The sequence below is a fragment of the Pituophis catenifer genome, unplaced genomic scaffold (assembly GCF_029215685.1).
Source record: "Pituophis catenifer annectens isolate HBS135680 unplaced genomic scaffold, rPitCat1.0.hap2 SCAF_1, whole genome shotgun sequence".
In the NCBI taxonomy this organism is placed as follows: Eukaryota; Metazoa; Chordata; class Lepidosauria; order Squamata; family Colubridae; genus Pituophis; species Pituophis catenifer.
The window spans coordinates 242,119,982-242,141,060 of NW_027256881.1; the positions used below are offsets into that span (position 1 = coordinate 242,119,982).

General features: G+C 36.8%; 1 protein-coding gene across 2 annotated transcripts in view; it reads left to right on the forward strand.

The window, feature by feature from the left end:
* CPT1A (carnitine palmitoyltransferase 1A) overlaps positions 1–21,079 on the forward strand; it is a 47,854-nt gene that overhangs the window by 14,202 nt on the left and 12,573 nt on the right. Inside the window, exons 4-12 of one of the 2 annotated variants that reach the window (XM_070932325.1) lie at positions 116–255; positions 1,784–1,955; positions 5,886–5,987; positions 6,762–6,899; positions 9,685–9,762; positions 10,913–11,020; positions 13,004–13,091; positions 17,721–17,916; positions 19,656–19,844. In XM_070932325.1, coding sequence (XP_070788426.1) covers positions 116–255; positions 1,784–1,955; positions 5,886–5,987; positions 6,762–6,899; positions 9,685–9,762; positions 10,913–11,020; positions 13,004–13,091; positions 17,721–17,916; positions 19,656–19,844 — 1,211 coding nt within the window. Of the gene's footprint in view, positions 1–115; positions 256–1,783; positions 1,956–5,885; positions 5,988–6,761; positions 6,900–9,684; positions 9,763–10,912; positions 11,021–13,003; positions 13,092–13,882; positions 13,968–17,720; positions 17,917–19,655; positions 19,845–21,079 lie in introns of both variants that reach the window. The other variant, XM_070932333.1, reaches the window with a different exon arrangement.

The window sequence follows — 21,079 nt, forward strand, 5'->3', positions numbered from 1 at the left end:
CTATATGGTAATGTTTTCCAATGTGCTGGGTCCATTCTTTGAAAGTTTCTTTTGAGAATGTAAAGTGATGGTTTCAAAAATCAGAAAATAAAGCATAGATATCTTCTTTTTCCAGAATGGCATAATCACAGGAGTCTATCCTGCTAGCCCATCCAGTTGGCTCATTGTTGTAGTAGGTGTAATGTCAACTATGTATGCAAAAATAGATCCTTCACTGGGATTAATAGCTAAAATCAACCGGACCCTGGATACAACGTAAGTAAACTTCTGGCCTTAATTTGTCAATATCAATTAATCATTGATTGACTATTGCTGGGGATGCTGAAGCATTTAAAATTTTGATTTAGAATAGAGGTGTCCTCGATTTACAACCTTTCATTTAGAGAGTGTCTGAAACTAGGATGGGGCTGAAAGAAGGGACTTAAGACCTGTACCCAAAGTTACAGCCACTGCAGTGCATCTGTGAACACGTAAACAAAATTTGGATGCTTGGCAATCCATCCCCCCCCCTTGCAATCATTATAAAATGCAGGTAGTCCTTGATCATTCAACCTCTGAAATTGACCTAAGTAACAATAATGCTGTAAAAATAACTTTACAGCCTCTTTATGATCATTTACAACTCTGCAGTATCCCTCAGTCATGTAATCACTGTTACAGTCAATTATACGTTCTCCTGTGCCCAACTTGTTTTTTTTTCTCTCTCTCTCCTGTGGAGTAGAAAATGGAAGAAAGGGGTTGCAAGAATGTAAGCTGTTTTACACATTGAAAACAGTGTGTGTGTGCTGGCAGCCTGGAACTGGAAGCTATGGGCACAATACACAAACAGCCTTACAGCATTCTCTTGAAATCTCTTTCTCTCTAATTTCTCTCTGAGGGAGAAGAAGCAGGAGAAAAATGTGATTTCTATAAGCAGTCTCTCCTTTGCCTGGTCCTTTCCCACTGCCAAGGTGATGGCATTTGCTCTTGATGCTTAGAAGACAAGATACCTTGACATTTCTTTCTCTCTGCTCTCTGATCTCTTGATGGAAATAAGAAGAGGAAAAAAGCAAACAATCTCTGTATCAATCAATCAAGAAATTTTTTTCTTCCCCCTCCCACAGAGCAAAGAGATTGGAGAGGAAGATATTTAAAAAGAGTGCTGTTAAATTTTGACTCTCTGTCTAAATGTCTGCTCTTATTGCCCACAAAAGTTGAGCCTGTGGTAGATAAAACCATTCAGATTCCTTCATTTTTGGATATAGACAGTGAAATATTTTAATGGATTTGTGCAGATAGTCATGGCGACTTTTTCTCCTTAATGTTTAAAAATCATTGTCAATGATTAGAATTAAGGTCTGGGCATTATGTTTGTTGTATAGTTCAATGGAGGGACACATTATGTTTGCTGTATATCTACATTGAAAAATAATTGTATTATCGCAATACAATTTTTCTAGAAATATTGGAGAAGGCATAATCAAAACTTTGTTCTGATATCATTTTTAAATATAAAAAAGAGAAAAATGTTTTTGAATAAGTATTCTCTGAAAACCAATACAACTAGCTTTCAGTTTATCTATAGACTGGAAGTCATCCCACCCCCACTGTTATCCCACCCCTCCTGGGACAATATATTTTTAATTACCAGTGGGTTGATAAATTTGCAGAAGTTTGCAATTTTTACCCTTAATAAGTGTTCCTTTTTTGATTAATAGACCCTTCTTAGTATATAATGGTTTTAAAATTCTGAAATTGTTGACTGATGCTTTAATTTCCTCTCATTCTTTCTTTTTTTTAACAGTGGCTATATGTCCAGTCAAACACAGAATATTGTCAGTGGGATTCTGTTTGGGACAGGGCTGTGGGTGACCCTTATTTTCTCAATGCGCTACTCTTTGAAGATGCTGCTTTCATACCATGGTTGGATATTTGAAGAGCATGGAAAACTTTCTACAGGAACCAAGATATGGATGGTAAGGTAACTTTAACATATACTTGAAAGTGATGTTGATATAACCTTGCCTTACTATAACCACTATTTGAGGATTTATTTTCAGAATGTCAACATTTGTTTAAAATATGTATTTATTATTATTTATTTATTATATATTAATTGGATTTATATGGCCATCTATTTAACCATAGAAAACTTGGGTGGCTAATGCCACATAAAAAATCTACAGTATTTAACATTTTATAATTAAATTAATCATAGTAATTTTCCCCAGGGGGATAGGGGTTTTTATATTGTGGAATTTTAATGGTGGAGTTCACCATGTGTGACTTGGGGAGCCATATAAATGTATTCCATAAGTACATAAAAAAACAATTTTGTAATTTAGGAGTGCAATATGTATTAGATTAGCTAGAGATAGTCCTTGACTTCCAACCATAATTGAGCCTGCAGTGATGGTTGTAAAGTGATCAATGTGATTTTATTACTTTTTTTTTTTGTTTTTTTGCAGTGGTTATTAAGAGAATGCCATAGTAGTTAAGGGGACCTATTGTTTACTGTTTTTGCCAGAAACTAGAAGTACCGCAAATGCTGGTTTTTGATGAAAACAATATAATTCATGGTAACATGACTGGGGCATAGCAATCAGACATAAATGTGGGATGGTTGTCAAGGACCCAAAATTTGCTCACATGACCATGGGGGAGGGGGGCTCCATCCATCAGAAGTTCAGAATCAGGTCATAAGTACCTTTTTGGAGGATCTATCGTTGCTAAGCGACTGGTCATAAATAGAAGACTATACTGTAAACCAGCTTTTTTGTTGTAAAGCATACCACATCTATTTATCTATATACTACTAAAGCTCCTGTTTGTTGGTTTGTAACCTTCAATTGGGCAAAACAGTAGCTCATAGGGCAATAATTTTTGAATCAACGTTCCTCAAATGGACTAATTTAACAGAAAGCACCCAAAAACCATTACTCCCATGGAATTGAAATTTAGAAAAGTTGTGGCCTCTTCAGTATCACTGCGCTGCTGCACAGTCAGCTGCAGCCACATAATTATCATTTCCCATACTTCCTGCCAGCTTCCCACAAGTCAGTGAAGAAGCCATTGGGAAGTGTGAACTCTTCTAAGGTAATGATAGCATCGTGTACCTCAGATGATTGAAATTCAGCAAATCATGTAATTTCTGACTACATTTCTCAGTAGTTGCATGGTGCAAGAGAAGATGGGAGGTGCAGATCCCTGCCCTCTTTCCTAAATCTCTTTGACTCCTGCCCCCAATCAGCTGGTGCAAATCCTGATCTTAATAGCATTGGGTGGTGAGGGAAGGATGAGCTGCTGGCAAAATAGGATTGGCTGGGGGATTCTGGCAGTCAATGGATACATCCACTTTCTCTCTGGAGGGAGAATACCTTGGGGACCTGCTGGAATGGGGATCAGGGATGCAGTTTTCCTTGCAGTCCACAGCTCCCTTTGTTTTGCTTCCCTCTAGCAGGCAGTTGCACAGGTCAACTGAGGAGATGAAAGAGGAGGAGGGAGAGCTTCACTGGGGCTCTGCTGAAGGTCATGAGGGACAGCACCACCTTACATTATATGTAGAAGGAAGAATGTTCTAACCTAATGGATCATGGGTTGTCTACTAGGACTTCAATCATATAGCATGGGGTTAGAAATATTTATATAGCAGGAATATATGCAATTACCTCCTATGGTTCATGCAAACTACTATTTGTGTTTATTGGTAGAATATAAATGGAATATATATGAAAGTAACTAAAATTTTAAATACTTCTGTGAATAATAAAAAGCAGTTGCATATTAAAATGTCTGATAGTTTACTTCAGAGATAATTTCAAGATTTTTTCATTTGAATACAGGCTGTATCTGAAGGGTAAGGCCCAGAGCATTGCTTTGTCATAGCTTAATGTTTCCATTGGCTGAGTATTTGGCATGGCCTATAGTTTATTGCTTTGAATCTGTTTTGTTTAAACAATGCTAACTTGGGCATTGTTAACAATTGTAACTAATATATTCTGCTGTTTTTGATTTTTACTCCTGTTTATAAACAGGAAATCATTTACCATTACTGAAATGGAAAACGTGTGGAGAAATTTAGTTAATAATTGCTTTCTTTCTATAAGGACTAAAACCCTTAAGTTTTTGAACAATATTAACATAATTGGATGGCTTGTGCCTTCCTAAATCTCATCAGATGTTCTGGATTTCCACTGTTGAAGTCTTGCGCATTGAGGAGACACCAGGATAAGGAAATTTGTTTTACTTTAAACATTAAATTGCCCTGATCATTCAAGATTTTCTCCTAATCCTTATTTCTCATAATTTTTCTAATTTAGTTATTAATATTTTTTTTCTTTTTAAAAAATAACAGAGAGAGAGAGATGGTTATTGAAACATGTTAATCTCTATCCTTGGAATGAGGAATTTTACATTCTGCAAAATATCAGAAAACTGTGATTATTTTTGTTATAGCGATGCTTTTAGGAGACAACTTTATAATGCCATGTTAAAGAGAATTCTAGTTGCAGGCAAAAAATATCTCCCATTCAGGCAGTGCCTATTGTACTGAGCCATTGCTTTCAATGGATAAGTAGAGCAAGAAGGATAAGCACTTCATGAGCCAGAATTGAAAGTGCCATGACATATTTTTCAGATATTTGTAGTTATGAATATTGTCTATATGAATAGGTATAAGCAAATAGAGTAAAAACTACCCTACTGTGATAAAATGGAAAACTAAAACATCTTCTGAGCAGTCTAAAAATTATTTAACATTATTCAGAATCTTGGTGTGACCTGCAGGGGGATTTGCCTGTTGGGCATTTCCTTCTGCATGTATCAGACAGGAATTATACAAAGACCCAGTCTACAGCTTTCTCTGGTGATTTTGGGGCTACTATTCCTCTCCTTATGACATGTCAGTCCATCAGTATAAACCAAAATGGCCGTGGACAGAAGACAGCAAAAACCAAAAAGATGGTAGCATACCCACAGCACCTAAAATTGGTCAGATCATCATGACTACTGCCACAGTAGTGCAGAAGGACTTGTAATGGAAGTGGAAAACGGTATTTCAACATCAGATTAGAAAAATTCAAACTAAGATGACTTTGCCTTTGGCTTGGGCATGAGAGGAAAGCTGTGTCAAGCGGATGTGTCCTTCAAGAACAATTAGAAAGGAATATTTGAGCCCAATGGTAAAGGCGCATAAATGTGTCCAAAGTGTATTCCACATGCTTAAGGAGTTCTTCAAAATAGACTTTAAAAAGTTTCAGGGAGAAGCAGAGCAATGGAAGAGTGGAAATTACCTATTTACAAAACTTTCTCCACTGAAATAATGTCTGTACTCATTCCAATATACTGTCCTTTAGCAGTTGTGCTACTAACATTTCTCTATAAAAAAATTGAAAAGTCTTATTTATGTTGCACTGTCAGTGTGCATACTATGGACTTTTGCAGAATTAATGAAGGTTTTCCCTCTGAAGCAGTAAAACGGGGGGGGTGGGGGTGGGGAGGGAACAGGGAAATATTAGATGCAATTAAAGCTCAGTTAGAATTGGGAATTGCTCTGCCTTAGCTAAGGGTAAAAATATTCTTATTTAAGATAGATTCATAAATCTATAATCTATCATTTTCACTAAAGGAAGTGCAAAGGCACAATGGCTTATTTTTAAAATTTTATGTTTCTTCCAAGTTGAAGTATATAGAAGCAGATTACAGTAAAAAGAACAATTACATATAAAACAATATATTAGCACAATATAAAAATACATCCTGAATGTTGTTTTATATTATGTTAACATATAATACTCTTTCGATATTAAAAGAATGGTGAGAGGAAAAATAGTTTGCCAACACTCCTTCTGGTGAAGATACTTTTTCATCTAGTCTGCAAAATGTTATTTTTCCTGTTTTATTTCCAGGCACTTGTGAAACTTTTCTCTGGTCGTAAACCAATGCTGTATAGCTTTCAGACCTCACTACCACGCCTTCCTGTTCCAACTGTAAAGGATACTGTAAATAGGGTAAGGTGAATATTTGAAACTTTTCTCCCAGGACATTTATATTGGGGTGAAATGCTAATTTCGATTTGCTCCACCTAAAGATTTCCACCGGGGGGGTGGGGGTGTAACCTCCCCAAACTTAATATGGTATTTTGTTAATTTCAGATACAAGTAGAGTTGTAATTATTATTTGATTTATTCACTGATCATGTTTTTGTATTGGATATCCAAGCATTCAAATATCCAGGTGTATGTTTGAGAGAGAGTGTGTGAGAGAGAGAGAGTAATTCAGCTATCCAGAATATCTGTTGTAAAATAATGCTCAAGATGTTTTGAAGATGATAGATGTATTTTTCCTACTGAAAATGATCCAAATTGATTGTCCATGGACTAAATGGTTATGACCATGGGCAGTCAGAAAGACGAAATCCAGTTCAGAAAATAGCTTAGCAGTCAATGTTGAAGGTCAAACTCAGTCCACATCTTCAGGTATTATGGCTAGGTTAAGCGAAAGAAACCAATTACCATAGTCCAGAATTGGAAAACAAAATCAGTCACTATCTAAGTTTTAAGCCACAATTGAAACCATAGTTTTAAGTTAACTGACTCTATATTATAGTTTTCCATCTTGATGTAATTGGGAATAATACACATATGTGTTGCTGCTGCTGTATTATGAAATTATTACTTGAAGATTGCTTTTAGCTGTTGTTTGAAGGGAGTAAGTGTGGAGAGACGTTTTTCAGATAGACCTTGCTATGTTGATCCCAACTCATTTCTTCTTAATGATTTTAGTATTTAGAATCAGTGCATCCACTTATGAACAATGAAGAATTTAAAAGAATGGAAGGTCTTGGCAAAGATTTTGCTGTAAATCTGGGACCAAAGCTACAATGGTATCTGAAGTTAAAGTCTTGGTGGGCTACAAATTATGTAAGTAGGTAAATCAAGTACTTTCATGAAATCATACCGTTTTTAAGTTACACAAGTTTTCTTAGGTTCTGATTTTAAATTTTCCCAAAGTTACTTTGTAAGAACAAAAAATGTGTAACATTTTAGTGTGTGACATCTAGAAAATAGAAAGTGATAATAGCCCCTTTGATGTACTTACCCACAAAACTGACTTTTTAATTAATGCTATCATACTCAAAACATTGACTGATACTGTTATGCAATTTTCACTAGCGCTCTTCTTGTTACCAGAGTGTTGATAACAGTTTAGGATGCCTAGATTAAACTTGCAAATTATTTGTTTTCTTGCTAGTTGATTTATAAACTAATTCAGAGGGTTTAGACAGTATATTTATTTTATAATTTATTTTATTTATTTATTAGATTTCTATACCGCCCTACTCCCGAAGGACTCAGGGCGGTGCACAGCCAGACAATAAAAACACATACAATACAAAATTTAAAAAATAGAATAAAATCAAATTAAATAATTTTGGCCCCGACAAATTTAAAACCCCAAACTTTTAAAACCAATTTAAAATTGAATATATAAATACTAAAAGATATTTAAAATTTTAAAAATCTTTTATAAAAGAGGGGGAAAATTGGGCCAGGCCGGCCTGGTGAAATAGTAAGGTCTTTAAGGCGCGGCGGAAGGTGCGCAGATCCGGGATCCTCCGTATCTCTGGGGGGAGCTCGTTCCAGATAGTAGGTGCCCCCACAGAGAAGGCTCTCCCCCTGGGGGCCGCCAGTCGGCATTGTTTGGCTGACGGCACCCGGAGGAGCCCCTCTCTATGGGAGCGTACCGGCCGGTGAGAGGCTATTGGTGGTAGTAGGCGGTCCCGCAAGTACCCGGGTCCTAAGCCATGGAGCGCTTTAAAGGTGGTAACCAAAACCTTGAAGCGCACCCGGAAGACCACCGGGAGCCAGTGCAGCTCGCGCAGGAGAGGTGTTACATGGGAACGCCAAGTCGCTCCCATTACCACCCGCGCGGCCGCACTCTGCGCCAGTTGGAGCCTCCGGGTGCTCCTCAAGGGGAGCCCCATGTAGAGAGTGTTGCAATAGTCCAGGCGGGAGGTGACAAGGGCATGAGTGACCGTGCGTAAAGAGTCCCGATCCAGAAAGGGACGCAACTGGCGAATCAGGCGAACCTGATGAAAAATCCTCCCGGTCACGGCCGTCAAGTGCTCTTCTAAAGACAGCCGTGAATCCAGGAGGACGCCCAAGTTGCGAGCCCTCTCCGTGGGGGCCAATGATTCGCCCCCAATAGTCAGTGATGGCGTCAACTGACTATATCGGGATGTCGGAAACCACAGCCACTCAGTCTTGGATGGGTTGAGCCTGAGCCTGTTCCTCCCCATCCAGATCCGTACGGCCTCCAGGCACCGGGACATCACTTCAAGGGCATCGTTGGGGTGATCCGGGGTGGAGATGTACAGCTGGGTGTCGTCCGCGTACTGATGGTACTCCACCCCGAAACCACGGATGATCTCGCCCAGCGGCTTCACATAAATGTTGAACAGGAGAGGCGAGAGGACCGACCCTTGCGGCACCCCACATATGAGGGGCCTCGGGGTCGACCTCTGTCCCCCTGTCAACACAGACTGCGACCGGTCAGAGAGAAAGGAGGAGAACCACCGCAACACAGTGCCTCCCACCCCCAACTCTTCCAACCGGTGCAGCATGATACCATGGTCGATGGTATCAAAAGCCGCTGAGAGATCTAACAGGACCAGGACAGAGGAGCACCCCCTGTCCCGAGCCCTCCAGAGATCATCAACCAACGCGACCAATGCCGTTTCCGTGCTGTACCCGGGCCTGAAGCCCGGGTATATAAAATCAAAACATAGCACCCAATGTTTTCTAGAGAAGTCAGGTGCTAAGTATTCTCTAGAAGCCATTAATGCTTTGATAATAGATAAGCTTCTCCAAAGGAGGGAAGCAACGACCAAGGAAACCTGCCTTTGTTCCTCCTCCTGTTATATATCCTGATAGGAGGAGACCTTTAGCAGGTACTTCATCTTAGTGAAGTTAATTATTTAGGTTATCAATGTTAGCCTAGTCTCTTTAGTTAACTTAAATTCTGAGCATGGAACCCTTAATCACAAAACTTCAAACAAATTTGCCAACATTTACTTTAATCCATCTCTGACTTAGTTTCCTGGATTGGGAGGTGCAATTTTTATATGATATCCTGAAACAACTTGATTCCTACACAATTGCCCAAACTCCCCAAAAATTCATTAATCATAGTAGAAAAGACTGAGTACCCCTTATACAACGTGTAATTGAGGGCCAGTCTGATCTTTCAGACCTTTGTGTTATTTTCTTTAGCAAGTATGCCAACTTTTGATGAAGCTCATCTTCTACATGTTCATTCCCTATATTCTTTTTTTGGCTGCAATATTACTTGGAAGCCTTGCAAAAATAAATCAGCCCCAGTTTCATATTGTTCTGCAGTAAGCCAAAAACAACAACAATTCTCCAACAACCCATGACAGGAGCTTTCTCAGTCACTTTTCCAACAACTCTTGGAAGGGTATTTTCCCTTTCCCACAGGGAAAAAAAGTAAGGTTAGATGAGCTTTCTTTAAAAGCTGTTGGGTGGATGTTGTTGCTTATGTAAAACCAATACAGGCATCCAAAGCAATCAAAGTTATCATAATTTGTGGCTTGTTTGAGACACTTGAATTAATTGTATCTGAATGCCTTTTGATATTCTGTTTAAGTTTCATAGATAAATGAACCAGATCATTTCTTTGTTGTAGGTTAGTGATTGGTGGGAAGAATACATTTATCTTAGAGGACGTGGACCTATCATGGTAAACAGTAATTACTTTGCGATGGTGAGTGAACTATTTAGTTTAACCACAAATTGGCCATTCGGCTGGAATAAGGTCATAACTAGTCTCCCAACTGACATGTACTTGCCTGGATAACAATTTGTGTCTATATAGGAATAACAAATTTCATTATTTTGATGTATCCCAATGTAAATCAATGATACTAACATCTTCTTGCAAATCCTTTTTTTTTTTATCATCTTGGTTGGTCCTAGTAAAGATAAATATTTTAGGCTTAATTTCACTATGTGCTAATATTGTTGTCCTATGACATCAAAATCTGAATCTAAATGGAAGTATTAAAATAAGTGTATGTCAAGGGTTCAGGTGCTTTTCATTCACTCACGGCAGCTTATACGTTATGGCCAACATAACGTTTTTGATTTTGGTGTAAATTAGACAACATGTGCTCTATTGGGTCATCATTTCAGAGATACTTCCTTATCTAAACAGAAACAGAATGACCAAGAGTAGGCCAAAAAGCAGTTGGAGCAGGAACAATTTCCCCATTAATTTCCATTCCTTCCCCAGCAGGCAAGTATGTAGCTGCTGCAGGGTGGGGGAGGGAGTGAGGGATAGTGGCTGGGAAACTATCATGGAAAATTGAAAATGAAGATCGTGTGACAGAGGCAGCATCCCAGCAGCCAATAGCACTGAAGCAGTCACAACTTTCATTACCTCAGGAGTCATGTGGCCTGGATTTTGAACACATTCCATAAATTATCCTATTTGAGTATCTTGGTTCAAAAATTGTTGCCCTGTGATGTACCATTTCACCCAAGTAAAGGTCATGACAACAAATTTCAAGAGTATATAGATTTCACAGTATGCTTTTACTTCGAACACTCTGCTTTCAGAATTATTTTAGCCTTAGAAGTATATTTGCTACTTTTTAGATTATGGTGATAAGAAAAATTCCAAATAACTTATCTTCCCTTTGCTTCCCATGTTTGGTATATTAGGGATGTGACATTTAGATCATTATTCAAGTATACTATTACAGGGACCTGTAAGAAAAAAAAAACTTCCTGTATTTTGTGTGTACTTTTGTTTCCTTATTACTGCAACAATATTATTGCTTCTGGGTATCTAAAAGGTCCTCACGAACATAATACTTTAACATCTGTTCCTACCTCTTCTTGTCATCTTTCAGGATTTTCTGTATTTTACTCCAACTGCTGTGCAGGCAGCTAGAGCTGGCAACGCCATCCATGCTACCTTGCTGTATAGAAGAAAACTGGATAGACAACAAATCCAGCCAGTATGTAAATTTTCAATTTTTTTTGAACCCCATAAATAAGAAGTATTATTTCTATTGACAGATTGCTGAGAGGAAAAATAAGACATCTGATTGTCAAATGTAAATATAATGTGTACATGACCTGATAAGATAAATGAAAAAAGCAGGATGGTTGAGTAATGGAGAGTTAGGGACCAAATTAAAATTAACTATATGAGTAAGCGAGGAAGGGTGTTTTTTTCCAGGCTCATGTAACTAGGCTTTTTTTTTTTTTTTTTTTGTTGACTTCAGATTCAGTGGGTGTTTAATCCTATTCACATAATAGCAGTAAAGTTCCAATCTAAGAATTTAGGATAAAGAATTTTGAAGAGACTTTTGTGTATCCCGCAAAAAAGACTAGCATCTTTGTGTATCTGTATTGAATAGTCACCTACTTCAAGATCAGCAACCAGATTCTTACAGGCATCATGATACCCATTGATTCAGTTTTATTTATTTATACTTCCATGCGCATGCACACAAGCATACACACACCAAAATTGTGCCAGGCCATGTGTTCTCACAAGGCTTTGGAAGAATTAAGCCATGTAATATTTTTAACTTTCTTTTAAATTAAAATTATATTATTTAAAAATATATATTTGGAGGCCTTCAGTATTATGCACACACACTATAATGCTCAGTTCCTAAAAGAAGTTGATTCTGCAATACTTGCAACATTAAAAATCCAGAGCTATGCATGGGAAATACCAAATAAAGTAGAGTGCTGGCCTTTGGATCCCATCTTTTCTATAAAAGGTAGCTTCTTGCCATTTTGTATTGATGAAGAATTGAGTATTACTATAGAGATACCACTTTTACTGAACTTTCCTATTTTACTATAGTTCTTCTTCATGTCTGAAATTTAGGTGTTTATTTCCAAAGTCATAATGTGACTGTTTCAAGTGTATTTCACTGTTTGTTGTCATGAGCAGGTTTTTCAGGCTTCTCATAACTGTGGTGTAGGTAGAAACTTGGGCTGACCAATATATTTATAGGTATGGAATGAATACAACACACATATATATATTAACATGGACTGCTATATAGAAATATGTAATGTATGTATGTAATTAAACTTTAATTATTCCTGTCCAAAATGTAATCATTATGAAATACTTTTAAATTCAGGCTAGTTTCTTAATACGTAACAACTTCCTCCAAATACAAGGTATCTTTGATACCGTAGGGAAAAGAACTCAATTTCTCATTTGGTTATAAGGCTGTAGTTATGTTCATGCTGCAAGTATAGGCCATATTTTGTGGCCAAGGCTCTGAAATATTTGCAGTGATCACTTTGGCAGAAAGAAAACAAGATGAAGGCAATGATACACACTATGCTGTGTTCTATGAAGAATCCCCCCCCAAATTAGGTGTTTCTTCTATTTTTAAAATGGAAATTTGATACATAAAAATGCTGAGAAGGAAGATTTCAGTGCGTGATATGATATATGATAGAATATGTAGAGAATATACAGAATATAAGATATATGATAGAATATACAGAGAAAGAACAAATGAAGGAAGGTCTGTGTATACACATACACAAAATAAGTTACATTTGTATGGCCCTTCAGTGATCTATTCTGGCACTGTTGCTGGAGCTCTCAAATTTTGTATAATTACATAAATATCCAAAAGAAAATACTTCAATACTACCTAAAAACTAGGAAGAAAAGATACATTTTGAAAATTATACTTTTGAAAGATACTTCATTAACAGAAGGCATCTCCAGTGGAAAGGTCACCTGGCAAACACCCTTAGTTACTAATGTCAAGTTATAAACCACATAAAACTTGTTTTTTCAAAAATGAATGACTTCTTTTTAGGTAATTGCTCCAGGCCTGAAGTGCTCTGGGGATCCTCAGATCTTCTGGTAATCTTTGTAACCTTCACGTATGTTTTTTTCTTCACAACCTAATTATTTCTGTAAAACACAATTGTAATGCTCATTTGCGGCATAGATTCTTCTGATGGGATCCACTGTTCCAATCTGCTCAGCTCAATGGGAGAGGATGTTTAACACCTCCCGTATTCCAGGAAATGAAACAGGTAAGAAGAACCAGCTGACAACATGGAGCATCAGAGAATTCAGTGTATAAAACAATGCCAGAATTCCCTCTTAACTCTGTTCTACTAATTACAAAACTTTACATTTACACTATAAAGAGCCTGGACATTTGCATTATTCTGATTCAAAGAGGGCAAGAGACCTTTGGGTCTAGCATGGTCACCGTAACTATATCTTCCTTCTGCTTCTTGAAGAAGTTGTGCCTTTTCCACAGCTTACAGAACAACCATGTGCCTTAGGATTTTTTGGCAGCAGGATGGTAACATGTAGTTACATCTTAACATCTCTTTCACTCAAATAGTGGTTTTCCTGAGCCCACGTGGCTTCAGCATAAGCCTGGAAAAAGTGTCATTTCGTTAACCAGCAGTCAACAAGTACTGTAAAGAGTCCAATGCTAGGTATGAAGCTCCCTTGCCTGCTTTATATTCTGATGTTACATCCCTAACCTAAGGAAATGGAGTGAATTGTACACTTCAAACAATGTGGTAGCTGGTGAGTAAATCTGCAGCCAATTTAAAATACTTCACTGCCTAAAGAGAAAGATTTTAGCTTCCATTTCTACAAGTTTTGCTTGTAGAAAGAATTGCTGTTGGGAAATAGCTTGCTACCTACTATGGAGATTTCGTTTTGTGTGATTATTAATTCTTTTGTTTCCCTTTCTTTAGGTCCTCTTATTTTCCACTACTTCTTTAATCTTCGTGACAGCTACAATTTCTCCTTAATCTGAAACCTTTGTTTGGGGGATATTTTGATTTTCCTTTTTTCCTTTCAGCTTATGATTTACAATACCGTCCCATTGTGCTCCTCTCAGTATGAACGTTTGTTCAACACTAGCCGTATACCAGACATAGAGACAGGTACAGTGTTAGTCCTGTCAATATTTGGCCCCTCCTTTATATTCTGTATATAGCAAATTACTGCAACGTATAAATGCCACATTTGCTAAAGCTGTGCGCTTTTTCTTGCAGAAGTTACTATGTTTTTAATATAATGTGATAAGAGATCCAGTTCTTAAAACTATATGGGCCATTTCAGTTTGGGGCATCTCAGTAAAAAGTGGATAATTAAAGAATGAATTAGGATGAGATATCTTAGAAATCCCAATGTGCATTCAATGCACATTCATACAAATACTGAATCTTTTTTTAAAAAATAGCAATAGCACTTAGACTTATATAGCACTTCACAGTGCTTTTACAGTTTACAGTTTTCTAAGCGGTTTACAGAGTCAGCATATTGCCCCCAACAATTTGGGTCCTCATTTTACCCACCTCGGAAGGATGGAAGGCTGAGTCAACCTTGAGCCTGGTGGGATTTGAACTACCAAATTGCAGTCAGCCAGCAGTCAGCAGAAGTAGGCTGCAGTACTGCATTCTAACCACTGCACCACTTTTGCCACTTTTATGCCACTATAGTTGCATTCAAACTGGTATAACTATACAATAAAATTGAGCACAGCAAGAACCTTTTAAAAAGTAAAACTAACAAAGAACTATAAAATTTAAAAAAAAAACCTTTAAGCGTGAGTCAAGGTTCCAACAAATCTTGGTCCTGCTCTTGAAAAAAGAAGAGTTCTTGAAGGAAACATCTATTTAATTAAGAACACATTGTAATTAATGCTGTACTTTGTGCAAGCGGGTATGTGGTCCAGCACTTTCTTCCATGGGAAGAAATAAAATAAGCCAATAGAAGAGAAGATATGTAGCTCAGGATTGAATTGTGGAATCCCTTGGCTACACAAACTAACTAAAGCCTTCCAAACCAACTTAATAAACCAAAAGACCCAGAAGCCCAATAAAAATCCACAGGAGTCATCTTCAAATGCAGTTTAAGGACTGGAAGAGCAGAACCCATCCATGAACACCAAGTAAAATCAGAAGACACAATGGAAACTCTTTGATCTCACAACATAGGAACAGATTTAATTATAGTTTTAATTGGGAAATTGAACATCCTAGACCAAACTAAATAAAATGCTAGGAAATTTGCCCTCAGACAAATCAGCCATCAATAATAACATAAATAACCCATATTTATACACGGTTCAAAAGAGACAATAAAAAAACTAAGAAGGAAACAAAAAAAAAACAAACCCAGAACACAAGCTCTCAGAAACCAACACCTAACTAATCAAGGATTAACCTCAGACAAACAATCAGAAAACAATACGGTACCCTAATTAAGAAACTACCAAGGAGAAAACCACACACCCAGCAAAATTGGTAGGGCAAGTTGCTATGTGAAAATAGGGAGCAAACCCCACACTCGCTAACACTGATGTTACCTAGTTGGGTAATGAAACATCTGCAAGCACAAAAAATATTTAGGAATAAAGAGACATTCTCCAAAATATTTTAAAATCATGGAAATGTTAGGATGACAAGTAAATTCAACATATTTCTGTAACTAAATGCATTTCAATTGCATTACGTTAATAATTTGAAAATATTATTTAATGGAGAAGAGTTGGTTTTGATTCCCAATATTGTACATTTACCATTAACAGTTACTACTGGAAAAACACAACGGTACTAGAGTCTTCTCACAAATGGAGAAGCTTTTAGAATCCTCTGATCCTTGTTCCCCATCTTTTGCTTTACATATTACAACCGAGAAAGAGAATAAAATTCCCATAGAGCTTATGTAGAATCTTTTTAATACACATCATCTCATACTGGGCTTAGACTGAAGAAAACAAATATATGAAACTACATTTAAACAACTGGAATAAATAAAAAATGTATTTTTCTGCAATTTCCTGATATAACAAAAAGATATTTTTAAAAAATTACCTTCTACAAAAGACATAAGTAAAGGCATCCATGGTAACAATTCAAATGGTTCATGATACTTGAACTATATCCTGTATAACAATTCATAATGTCACTGTTAATTTAACTGCCTGCAATTACTGCAGGTTCGAATCTTACCAGGCTCAAGGTTGACTCAGCCTTCCATCCTTTCTAAGGTAGGTTAAATGAGGACCCAGTTTGTGGGGGCAATAAGCTGACTTTGTATAAAATATACAAAAGTATGAAGGCTATTGCTTAACGCATTGTAAGCCGCCCTGAGTCTCCGGAGAAGGGCGGCATATAAATCAAATTAAAAAAAAAAAAAAAAACTGGAGTAAGTCATGAACATTGCCCATTTTTCCTAATTTTAAAATCACTTCTTAAATATTCTCTCAATCACTACTAATGTCTTCATTAACCTTTTCTCCTTAAAGCTTATTTTTCCTAAGTTTTTATTGGTGTGTAACTCTTGATAATGATAAAAAAGGAATCAAGTGCTGTCCCTAAATTACAGATTATTGTGGCTTTAAAATATTTATGTAAGGACGCTGCTTTTATGTGTGTCATATTTAAGTTGCTAGTTGTTTTAATGCATTTCTTTTGGAAATGTGGATACCGGCAATATTTGCATGGAAATTATATAAAAGTTACGTTATGGCATTTATGTCTCTTGACTTATCTATAAAATATTAGTTTGGTAAGATGCAAACATTTTTATTTTTTGTGATTTTGAGCATATTTAAATCTTAAAAGACGAAAACTAGCTTTTAGTTTGAAATGATCTGGGTAGAATAATGAATGTTTGAATATTTTTCATGAGATTTAGAAAGAACATCAAGAAGACTTATTTTGCTAGGTTTAAAGATAGTCCTTGAGTTGCAACCATAATTGAGACTGCAATTACGGTCATATGTTATGAGAGTCTTAAAGAGGATCACACCATATGACCAGATCCAATTTTACAATCTATTTTTCAGCAGTCATTAAGGGAGTTCTGTTGCTGTTAACCAACAGCAACAGAATTGTTGTTGCTTTGGGGCATTTTTTTACTGGAAACTGGAATTTTAACACCCGTTTCTGACAAAAACGTCATAAATTGCCATCATGTGACTGCAGGGCACTGCAAATGGCCATAATGCAGGGCAGTTGCCAAGCGCCCAAAATGAGGTGGGGGGACAGATTAGAAACAAGGTCATAAATCCCATTTTGGAGTCCATTGTAACTTCAAACGATCACCAAGCAATTGGTCGTAAGATGAGGATTACCTGTATATGTGTATATTTCTAAATAAATTGCTTGTACATATGACAACTTCAGTGGTTCAACTAAGTATCTCAACCTAAATATAAAATTGCCTCACTACTTATGACAAGATACCTTTCACTAACATGTTGCAGGCTAGAAATTCTGCAGATCACTGTACAATCCCAGTACTTTCCCATGATCCAACTTTAGGAAAAGTAGCACGTACAGAAGCCATTAAATTACATAATTGGGTGCATAGAAGATAATCTTGACTCTATTTAAAAATAAACTGATTTTTGTCTACTAAAGCTTTTTTAAAAAAATATTAAGCTGCTTTTTCATGAAAATTATAGTAAAGAGTAAACAATTCTTATGCAATTGAATGGAAGAGTTTCATTAATACTGGTAGCTGAGAGACCAGAGTCACCTTATCAATGATATGGGCAGCACATGAATTTAATGAAAAAATAAAATAAATAAAAATAGCTGTACTTTGTAGCTGAGGACTGCAATATGTAAATGATTTTATCATTAAACCCTACAATTATTTCAAATTTTGGTTTTCAATTCTAGACACTATCCAGCATTTGAAGGACAGCAAACATATTGCTGTATATCATAAGGGACGCTATTACAAAGTATGGTTGTACTATGATGGCAGACTCCTGAAACCCAGGGAGATTGAGCAGCAGATGCAGTGGATCCTAAATGACAAATCTGAGCCTCAGCCGGGTGAAGAAAAGTTAGCAGCTCTTACTGCTGGAGACAGGTATGAAACTTGGTAATTGTAGGTTTCTTAATTTTTTTTAAAAATGTTTTTTTTTTAATTTACCTGTTCTCTTCTTTACTTTTAAATGTAGCCTGTTCATTCTTCATTGATTGATATGCTTATTGCGATGTATTAATTGTAAAGTGAACATCTTTGGGATTTGGACACTTCCTAGCAACGCACAGTATTGCTTTTTAACTGAAAGTTTGAATATCAGCTTTCAAGTGGTTACAACTGATTTTGTATCTCTTACTTGTAAAGCTAAGAAATGGCTGAGTGTAGGTTTCAATAGGTTTAATTTATTTATTTCAATTATTAGGTGAGGAGGATAGCAGGAATGCAACATACTGTATACACAGTCGATTGGATCCAGACATACTGAACAGAGTACACACAAAGTTAAGGTTTACTATTGTTAGATCACCTAGTTTGGAAACCACTTCATCTATATTATTATTTGTAGAGGCTGAAAATAAGGAGGCATTCTCTATAGTCCTTCTAATATATGTAGCCACACCACAGCTGTGGTGGTAAGTGGGTCGACAATAGGTTGTAGCCATAAATCTAGCCTCTTCTGAGTTGCTGTTCTTTGTTTTTTATGTGCATTTCTTGGAGGATGACCATGTCTAGGTCACTGTCCAGTAGAAATTAGGAAACATATAGATTCTTGGATCTGCTGAGTGTCTCAACATTGATTTGGCAGATTTGAATAATATTACTGATCTCTCTTGTCATTTGAACCTGAAAAAGTCCTTTTTTTTTTTCATTGCCATGTATTTTGAGAGCCAGGAAAGTCTACAGAGTAGTCTGTCTGCAGCAGTTGCTAGTTCATTTAGTTCACGCTGTGGACAATCCTGAATAAGATTCACATCCCATATAATGTATCTTCTCAGACTCTGTATAAATGGGGCATAGTATGTCCCCTCAAGTGTGACTGCAGGATCCAACATCAAACTATAGATCACGTTGTAACGGGCTGTAAGCTGAGGGCATATATCGATCCAGTATCTGATATATTTATTTATTTTTTTAATATAAGCAATGCTGCGCGTCAATGGTTAGATGGCCTAGACATTGGTATTTGAACATAGATCTTTTTAACATTATATTTTATTGTGTTTTACTAATGAAATGTTAATATATATTGCTAGTCTGGGTATGATGTGCCATATGCTAAATAAATAAATAGGGGATTGTGAAGATAGGGAAAGCCAGAGGATTACATGCAGCAGACTTTAATTTGCAAAGATGCGTTTAAACATTATGGTTAAATTCCTGGTTAAAATTTGAAGCTTTATATAAATGTTTTGTTTGATAATTCCATTGCTCTGCAACTTTTTTTTCCATACATAGCATTGGTGAAATTTGCAGTGGTTTTTGCTGTTCCTTAATTAGAGAGAGCCAGCTTGATGGAGTGGTTAAGGCACCAGACTAGAAATCAGGAGACCATGAATTCTAGTCCTGCCTTAGGCACAAAGCCATCTGGGTGACCTTGGGCCAGTCACTGTCTCTCAGCCCTGGGAAAAATACAATAGTAAATCCCTTCCCTGAAAAACATTGCCAATAAAACTGCAATCTGGGAATCAATACTGACTTGAAGGTGTGCACCCACACACAGACACATAAATGCATACAGAGTTCATTACACATCACTTTAAATCTAAATATAAAATTACACCTTTTTTATAAGGAAGATTCTTCAAGTGATTTGACACAATGTTTTTATATTCATCTGACAGAGTTCCTTGGGCTAAAGCTCGCCAAACGTATTTTGCGAGAGGAAAGAACAAGCAGTCATTGGATGCAATTGAAAAGGCTGCTTTCTTTGTTACTTTGGACGATACTGTTCAAGGTTACAGAGAAGAGGATCCAGTTAAATCAATGGATGCATATGCAAAGGCACTTCTACACGGCAAATGCTATGACAGGTATACTATGCTTGAGAAAGAGGTATTCTTTCATCTTTTTCATGTATATATAAATATTCCATTTTCAGTTGGTGAAAATAAATATTCTGTCTGAAAGCATGGGTCTGACTACCATTGAAAATCAAAGAACAAATGGTACACTGTTCAATGAAATGCTTACTGATGTCTTGCTTTAATATCTTATAGTTATGGTGTTTTTCCGAATAATTAAACAATGGGGCCTTTTAGAAGTCAAGATTAGCTCCGAAGTCTGTTTCCTCGTTATATTTGTATCTCATTGAAGAGTTTCTGACTTTGCCCACAAAATGCCTTTCTCATGTGTTTAACTCTTACTACCACTTTCAGAGATTATTGAGAATTGTAGGTTTTGGTGAGGTGCTAATAATTGTATAGATGTTGGGACCTACTTTCATTTCAGTATACAATTTCTGAACAAAGAAATGACTAATGCTGCAGTATATATAATGCTGTATAGACAATAATACAGTACATAGATACCTATCACAATAACCTCTTTATGCACAGAAAATAATTAAGAAATAGTAAGCAAAAGAAATACAATAGGAGAGGAGAGATAAAAGGAAAAGAAAACATAGCTCCATTAAATTTTGTGTACACCAACACCATTTACTGTATTTCGCTAAACTTTATCACTAGAGACATGAAAAAATAGTTTCGAAACCGCAACAACCCATTGTATTCTGAAGATTTTTTTCCACATTTTGGGTGAGCCATGGTTTGGTAGAAATGCAATTCAGAATAGTAATAGCACTTTGATTTATATACCGCCCTCTAGTGCTTCACACCCTCTCTAAGCAGTTTACAGAGTCAGCATATTGCCCCCAATAATCTGGCTCCTCATTTTATTGACCTCGGAAGGATGGAAGGCTGAGTTGACCTTGAGCCAGTCAGTATCTAAACTGCTGGCAGTCGGCAGAGTTAGCCTGAAATACTTCATTCTAACCACTGTGCCACCACGACTGAATGTTTGGGGGGGGGGGGTTCCAGGTTTTGGGGAAAACAGAATTCAGCAGGACAAATGAAGCAAGACTGGTACATGTTGTCCATTTCTTCTCAGCATAGTATCTCTCTCTAGTCCTCATCTCTTAATCCCCAGATTTAGCAAAGCCTTCCATTCCTCTCCTTGATGTTCCAACATGGCAGATTCTGCTGCCTCCAGCCTACAAAAGTAAACATGTATAGTATACACATTCCCAACAAACGTATCTTTAGCT